Source organism: Palaemon carinicauda, chromosome 8 (assembly GCF_036898095.1).
Source record: "Palaemon carinicauda isolate YSFRI2023 chromosome 8, ASM3689809v2, whole genome shotgun sequence".
In the NCBI taxonomy this organism is placed as follows: Eukaryota; Metazoa; Arthropoda; class Malacostraca; order Decapoda; family Palaemonidae; genus Palaemon; species Palaemon carinicauda.
The window spans coordinates 74,374,458-74,383,322 of record NC_090732.1 but is presented as its reverse complement, the minus strand read 5'-3'; the positions used below and the strand labels follow the sequence as shown (position 1 = coordinate 74,383,322).

The 8,865-nt window shown below is 34.9% G+C and overlaps 1 protein-coding gene across 1 annotated transcript; it reads right to left on the bottom strand.

Annotated features, from left to right (window-relative positions):
* Positions 1-593: 593 nt before the first annotated feature.
* LOC137645299 (calponin homology domain-containing protein DDB_G0272472-like) lies at positions 594-2,804 on the bottom strand. The gene has a single exon (XM_068378116.1). It carries the CDS (start codon positions 2,802-2,804, stop codon positions 594-596), a length of 2,211 nt encoding a protein of 736 aa, XP_068234217.1.
* Positions 2,805-8,865: the final 6,061 nt, after the last annotated feature.

The window sequence follows — 8,865 nt, the reverse complement described above, 5'->3', positions numbered from 1 at the left end:
ATAATAATAATAATAATAATAATGATAATAATAATAATAATAATAATAATAATAATAATAATAATAATAATAATAATAATAATAATAATAATAATAATAATAATATTAATAATATTAATAATAATAATAATAATAATAATAATAATAATATTAATAATATTAATAATAATAATAATAATAATAATAATAATAATAATAATAATAATAATAATAATAATAATAATAATAATAATAATAATAATAATAATAATAATAATAATAATAATAATAATAATAATAATAATAATAATAATAATAATAATAACAATTACAATTTTAATAATAATAATAATATTGCATTTTCATATAGTTCAGTAAGATCATAAACTCGGCCTGTTTTCTCAGATATTTCCTCTTGTACTAATTTTCTTATCTGGGCCAAGGCCTTATCTTTAGTGGTCCTCCTAAGATGGTGTCTGAAGTCCCGAGGTTGTCCACCAAGATCGCCTTCTTTCAAGTTTCCTCGTATGGCATTTTCAAATTTCTGGATATGCCTTTTTACATTGCCTTTTTCTATTACTTCATGAATAACCTTCTTCATCTTTTCTATTTTGTCACCTTTCAGAGCCTCTTCCCATTCTTGAACAAGACCATATACTAAGCGTCTCTTCTGGAAAGACCTCCTCCATTGCAATTCGTCTTATCTTGAAAAAGGCTTTATCTTTGGCTTTCCTCCTAAGATCAGCGGTTTGTTTGCGTCCCATCACCTTTAGCTTTATAATGTCTTCATAATCATCACTATTACTAGCAGAATATCCTTGTGTTCCTGAGCTACTTGCTTCCTGGTAGTCTTGAAGCTCCTTTTCAATGTTTTCACTTTTCCTTTTAAGATTCTCTCTCAAGCCTGGAGATTGCCCAAGAAGATGGCCTTCATTTTCTGTTTTCTCTTGTAACATATTTTCAAAATACTCCATTAGGTTTTCTATTATTTGGCTTTTTATTGCCTTATATTCACTTTTCTTTTCAATTTTGTCTCCTTTGATTGCATTTTCATGTAGTTCAGTAAGATCATAAACTCGGCCTGTTTTCTCAGACATTTCCTCTTGTACTAATTTTCTTATCTGGGCCAAGGCCTTATCTTTAGTGGTCCTCCTAAGATGGTTTCTGAAGTCCCGAGGTTGTCCACCAAGATCGCCTTCTTTCAAGTTTCCTCGTATGGCATTTTCAAATTTCTGGATATGCCTTTTTACATTGCCTTTTTCTATTACTTCATGAATAACCTTCTTCATCTTCTCTATTTTGTCACCTTTCAGAGCCTTTTCCCATACTTGAACAAGACCATAGACTAAGCGTCTCTCTTCTGGAAAGACCTCCTCCATTGCAATTCGTCTAATCTTGAAAAAGGCTTTATCTTTGGCTTTCCTCCTAAGATCAGCTGTTTGTTTGCGTCCCATTACCTTTAGCTTTATAATTTCTTCATAATCATCACTATTACTAGCAGAATATCCTTGTGTTCCTGAGCTATTTGCTTCTTGATAGTCTTGAAGTTCCTTTTTAATGTTTTCACTTTTCCAGACGTTTTCATTTTGTTCCGATAGTTCCTCATGTGCTCCCACTCCTTGAAGACCCCATTCGATGGCCTGACAACAGTCTGATACAATAATTCCTCTAATGAGGTTTTCAAAATACTGGATACCCCTTTCTACGATTCCTTCTTCTATTTCTTCAAGGTTAACCTCCTGTCTCTTATCCGTTTTCTCGTGTTTCAGAGCCTCTTCCCTCAGTTTAATAAGAGCGTATACTTTGTCGCCTTTTTGCTGTGAGATTTCCTCCTGTGCAATCTGTCTGATCCTTATTAGGGCCACATCTTTTGCTTCTCTCCTAAGATGCTTTCTCTTCATTATTCCGTTCATCATCATAATTTCTGGATATTCACCACTTTTACTGGCAGAATCAGCTTTTGTTCCAGGGCTATTTGATTCTTGGTAGCCTTTTTCATTTTGTTCTTCTGATAACCACTCTTGTATTATTTGACTTATCCTGGCTAAAGCGATATCCTTAGCCTTCCTGTTAAGATTTTCCCTGAAGTCTGGAGATTGCCCCAGAAGATCGCCTTCAATTTCTGTTTTATCATCAATGTTTTCACTTTTCCAGACGTTTTCATTTTGTTCTTCTGATAACCACTCTTGTATTATTTGACTTATCCTGGCTAAAGCGATATCCTTAGCCTTCCTGTTAAGATTTTCCCTGAAGTCTGTAGATTGCCCAAGAAGATCGCCTTCAGTCTCTGTTTTTTCTTGTAACCTATTTTCAAAACACTCGATAAGGTTTTCTAATGTCTGGCTTTTTCTTGCCTCTTGATATTCATTTTTCGCTTCAATTTTGTCTCCTTTTAATGCGGTTTCATATCGTTTAGTAAGATCATAAACTACGCCTCTTTTCTCAGAGGCCATTTCCTCTTCCACTCTTTTTCTTATCTGTGCCGAGGCTATATCTTTAGCGACCCTCCTAAGTTGGTTTCTGAAGTCCCGAGATTGTCCACGAAGATCGTCTTCCTGTATGTTTCCTCGTATTATATTTTCGAGATACTCGATGTTCCTTTTTACGATCCCTTCTTCTATCACTTCAATAACAATCTTCTTTTTCTTGTCTATTTTCTCGCCTTTCAGAGCCTCTTCCCAGAGCTGAATAAGATCGTATACTAAGCCTCTCTTGTCTGGAGAGACTTCATCCATTGCAATTCGTCTGATCCTTAATATGGCTCTATCTTTCGCTTCCCTTCTAAGATAAGTTCTCTGATTCCGTGCCAGTATCTCTCCCATCATAGTTGCTCCATAATCACCACAAAAATACCAGAATCTGCTTCTGTTCCTGGGCTATTTTCTGTCATCGTTTCTCTTAACATATTTTCAAATTTTCGGATTTGGGCTACCCTTGCAGCTTGGTAGGACTTTTCAAACTTAGGTATTTCAACAATCCTAGCTAAGGCCACTTTTATGGCCTCCGTAGTTGGATTCCTTCTAATTTCAAGAGAATCCTTCGGTTTTCCTTTACCTTTTATCCTTTCTTGGTATCCATTTTCGGACATTTCAAACTTATGAATTTCAACAATTCTAGCTAGGGCCACTTCTTTGGCCTCCCTGGCTGGATTTATTCTAATTCCAACAGAATCCTTCTTCTGTGTTCCGTTACCTTTTATCCTTTCTTCATATTGCATTATACGAGTCTTCACTTGTCCTTCGTTTCCTAATGAAACATTTCGTTTTGGTTTCTCCATTTTTCCAGTTTTTTCAAATTTCTCGACGAGATCCTTAACGGTTCCTGGTCCTGGGTAACCGTTCTTCTTTACTTTCATCAAAGCGTCCCTGTTCGGTTCCATAGCGGAACAATTACAGCATACACAATATCCCAAATTGTTCTGATTAGTAACCACAAAATAAACTTTGGTACTCAAAGCCATTCCACAATAAATACAACACAAATAACTGGTATTACTACACATTTTTGTTAATAACTTTCCTCTACATTGTTTTAGGTCTATTTTGAAAAAAAAAAATGCAACTTGATCTGGAGACACTCAGGGAGAAGCCAAGAATGTCTTTAAAGAACAACACGGATCTCGGAGCTCGGGCAGTTTTCGGAATGTCTTGGAAATGAAGCAGGAATCCCGCAGCCGGATTTGCGATCGTTAATTTTTCATGATTCCTATTTTGAATACCACCAAATCGACAGAAATTATCACAAAACTATCTATTTTAGGCCTATGTCTACTACAATAGGCTTCTAAAATCATTTACAATAGGATAACATAAAGGAGAAGTAAAGACGATTTTCTCAAATTAGTATTTTATTAGAGCTACATTGAACATATTAATCATCTCCTCCGAGATTTCTGAAGAATTCCGAGAGTCGATGAAGAGATTTTCGTTGATTGGGTTGAAGAAAAAGGCGAAGATGATTGCTCTTACAGCGACTGAAGACTCGCAAGTCTGAAGAACGCCATTCCTGAAAGGATTCAGGAAAAGGATCGAAAAACCTCTCCAAGCCTGAATCCTTTTAGGAATGGCATTCTTCAGACTTGCGAGACTTCAGTCGCTGTAAGAGCAATCATCTTCGCCTTCTTCTACATCCCAATCAACGAAAATCTATCCATAGACTACCGGAATTATTCAGAAACCGATGTTAGATCGGCCTAAGGCAGGCAACGGCCATCATACGTCTGGCATCTCATAACACAGAAGGACGGACAGGATGAAGATGAAGCTCTCGAAAGCGCACTCGAAGACGACCACGGAAGAAAGGCAGAACGAAAATCTCTCCATAGACTCCCGGAATTCTTCAGAACCCTTCAGGAACGAGGATGTTAGATCGGCCTAAGGCAGGCAACGGCCATCATACGTCTGGCATCTCATAACACAGAAGGACGGACAGGATGAAGATGAAGCTCTCGAAAGCGAACTCAAAGACGACCATGGAAGAAAGGGAGAGGCTGGGAGTCGGTCAGGACTCATTCTTCTATACTAGATAAATTCGTCTGCTCAGCTTCGAACGGAGTCCAGTCAAGCTCTGATTAAACAACGGAAGACCACTTCTATATAACGGGTAGCTCGATAGAAATTTCTACAAAAAAAGAAAAACACCCGAATATTGTGAAAAAATAAATCATGTAAAAATTTACATCAAATAATCTTTTCGATAAATAATTTTGAAGAGGAAAATTTTCCGCGGTAAACCGTTTTTTTTTTTTTATTTCTTTTTTGTCCCAAATAGCTATATCTGGCATCTCTCATACTACGTCTACATTTCTTTGTAAAAGTAAATACCAGTTTATAACAATGCTTTAAATTTTCATAATGAAACAATTACCTCAATAAAAAACATTAATGTAGAATACGATATTTTTATTTAATCCTTTCATAATATGATTTTATATATACATAAATAATGGTAAAGTTGAATGGAATGTCCTTCAGCAACTTTGAAGGAGTAAAAACTCCCGTTTTCTATTCTCCCTTGATCTAAACTTTGGAGTAAAGACTCCCGTTTTCTATTCTCCCCTGATATACAATAAGTTGGTTTTGTGTATAAAGTTATATTTGTTCTGTGAAGTTATATGTCAGAATAAGCAAACCTACAAACAGAAATCTTTATTATCCATATATGAAATGCTTAACTTTGTTGCTTAAGGGATAATTGCAGCTTGTTGCATACGCAATATCAAGTTACTATGGCTCTCAAGGGAAAAAGTATTTTGTTCTACGTGCAATAAAGATTTTAATGCTGGGCCTAAATTCCTTCGATAAACGCTCTTAAACCGGAAACATTTTGATGCAATAAAAGGCAAAGGTGCATTGCATATAAATATACAGTAGGCCTATACAAATATTGGCTATGTTGTAGGTCTATACGTATAGATGCTATACTGTAGTTCTATGCATAGAAGGGCTATACTGTAGACTATACATAGATACTCATAGGCCTATTCAAAGATGAGCTATAATGTAGGCCTATACATAATAGCCTACACTGTAAGCCTATACATATATGGGCTATACTATAGGCTCTCTCTCTCTCTCTCTCTCTCTCTCTCTCTCTCTCTCTCCTTTTATATACATACATATAGACACGCAAACTATATATATATATATATATATATATACATATATATTATATATATATATATATATATATAATATATATATATATATATATATAAGAGAGATTACTCGAGTGTCACGTGTGGATGAGATCATAATGAGGGGTAGATGGAGATGGTTTGGGCATGCTCTTCGCATTCCCCAAGAGAAATTAGTTCACCAAGCGTTCAAAATAGAGACTATTGGCGAAATCTAACCGAGGCCCTTTACAATTCAAAGAGCTTTGGAAATAATAATGATGGGAATAACACTAAGAGACAGAAAAGAGCAACATGGATACGTGAGCAAACTAAAGTAGAGGATATTCTAACAATATGTAAAAAAAATGGACGTGGGCAGGATATATAATGAGAATGTCAGATAATAGATGGGCGTTAAGAATAACAGAATGGGTCCCTAGAGAATGCAAAAGCAGCAGGGAAAGTAAGAGAAGATGATGGATTGACGAGCTAAGAAAGTTTGCGGGTATAGACTGCCGTAAAAAGACCAAAAACAGACGCAAGTAGAAGGATATGTCTGAGGCCTTTGTCCTGCAGTGGACTAGTAATGGCTGATGATATATATATACATATATATATATATACAGTATATATATATATATATATATATATATCATCAGCCATTACTAGTCCACTGAAGGACAAAGGCCTCAGACATGTCCTTCCACTTGCGTCTGCTTATGGTCTTTCTACGGCAGTCTATACCCGCAAACTTTCTTAGTTCGTCAATCCATCATCTTCTCTTACTTTCCCTGCTTCTTTTGCATATATATATATATATATATATATATATATAATTTTGCACATTTAGACGTGTTTTTCATATTCAAATTAGCCATATATATTTTTGATACATTAATGTCTGGATTCTATTAACGACCTCGGGATCAGAGCCCCAGGCGAAATCACACTAAGACAAGAGCTTGTGACCGGCCGGGAATCGAACCCTGGTCGGCAAGCTTGTATAGACAGTGACTAAACCACTTTCTTCGTGGCCAAGTGGTTTAGTCACCGTCTATACAAGCTTGCCGACCAGGGTTCGATTCCCGGCCAGTCACAAGCTCTTGTCTTTGTGTGATTTCGCCTGGGGCTCTGATCCCGAGGTCGTTAATAGAATCCAGACATTAATGTATCAAAAATATATATGGCTAATTTGAATATGAAAAACACGTCTAAATGTGCAAAATTTATCATATATATATATATATATATATATATATATCATCAGCCATTATAGTCCACTGCAGGACAAAGGCCTCAGACATGTCCTTCCACATGCGTCTGTTTATGGTCCTCACATGCCTGTCTATACCCCACAGGTTTTCTCACTTCGTTAATCCAGCGTCTTCTCTTCCTTCCCCTACTTCATTTGCAATCTCTAGAGACCCATTCTGTTATTCTTAATGTCCATCTATTGTCTGTCATTCTCATTATATGTCCTGCAAAGTCGAGCTACATTTATCAATAATAATAATAATAATAATAATAATAATAATAATAATAATAATAATAATATGATTATTAATTTGTAGCTGCTGCTATCTATCTATCTATCTATCTATCTATCTATCTATCTAGAGAGAGAGAGAGAGAGAGAGAGAGAGAGAGAGAGAGTCCAGTGCATAATTATACACCAAACAAAAATTAATAGTGATATTACCTCCAATGAGAGAGAGAGAGAGAGAGAGAGAGAGAGAGAGAGAGAGCAGTCGTACAATTATACACCAAACAAAAATTAGTGATATTACATCCAATGAGAGAGAGAGAGAGAGAGAGAGAGAGAGAGAGAGAGAGAGAGAGCAGTCACACAATTATACATCAAACAAAAATTAGTGATATTAGGCTACCTCCAATGAGAGAGAGAGAGAGAGAGAGAGAGAGAGAGAGAGAGAGAGCAGTCACATAATTATACATCAAACAAAAATTAGTGATATTGCCTCCAATCAGAGAGAGAGAGAGAGAGAGAGAGAGAGAGAGAGAGAGAGAGAGGTCACCCAATTATACACCAAACAAAAATTAATAGTGATATTACCACACAATGAGAGAGAGAGAGAGAGAGAGAGAGAGAGAGAGAGAGGTAACACAATCATACACCAAACACCTCCAATGAGAGAGAGAGAGAGAGAGAGAGAGAGAGAGAGAGAGTGTGTGTTACAAGGATTTTGGATGTCTCAAAGACTTTTTATTCCATACGGGGAGACTCCATTTGCTCTTAGAGAGAGAGAGAGAGAGAGAGAGAGAGAGAGAGAGAGAGAATTAGTCTTTTTTAACACTCGTGCACAAAAACCGGAAGAAAAATACGCTGTGCCGAAAAAAAACTCCGCTATTCGGGAAAACTGAAAAGGTAAACATTGAGAGAGAAAAAAAAAGAAAAAAAAATTATCTTAGCCAAATCCATTTTTTTCATGAATATACGAGGCAAAGTCTTTTTAATCTTTTACATAAAATACAGGGAAAACTTGTAATGTTTTTGTTATGTTTTCTATGACCAAATGTGGTATTTGAAAATAGGAGCATATATAATATAACTGTGATTTTTCATACGTCTGGTTTCACAAAAATATTGTATAAAGAAAAATAAGTCTTTGAATAACCCTCAAAATAAATTTCGAAATCCCCTCTCTCTCTCTCTCTCTCTCTCTCTCTCTCTCTATATATATATATGTATGTATACACATATACATATATATATATATATATATATGTGTGTATATATAAATATATTACATATATACATACATATATATATATATAAATATATATACAGACATATATATATATATATATATATATATATATATATATATATATATATATATATAATATACATGTATGCATATATAAAAATAAATAAATAGATAAACAAATATATATATATATACATATATATATATATATATATATAACTACAACATACCAGTTTTCCTCTAAACAGAGATAAATACAATCACAAGCAAATTGAGAACAGACAATAACCATCTAAATCATCTGAGAACAGAGTACGTCCGATACCCATCTCCAATATTGTTAATTTACCCTTCAACCGTCACTTAACTTACCTATCAATCATCTCTTAATTTGCCCATCAATCAATTAATTTACCCATCAACCATGACTTAATTTACCCATTAATCATCACTTAATTTACCTATCAATCATCACTTAAATTTACCCATCAATCATCCCTTCATTTACCCATCAACCATCACTTAATTTACCCATCAATCATC

Coding starts and splice junctions, on each gene's coding strand:
- LOC137645299 (XM_068378116.1), bottom strand. CDS start 2,804: ATGATGGGAGAGATACTGGCACGGAATCAGAGAACTTATCTTAGAAGG.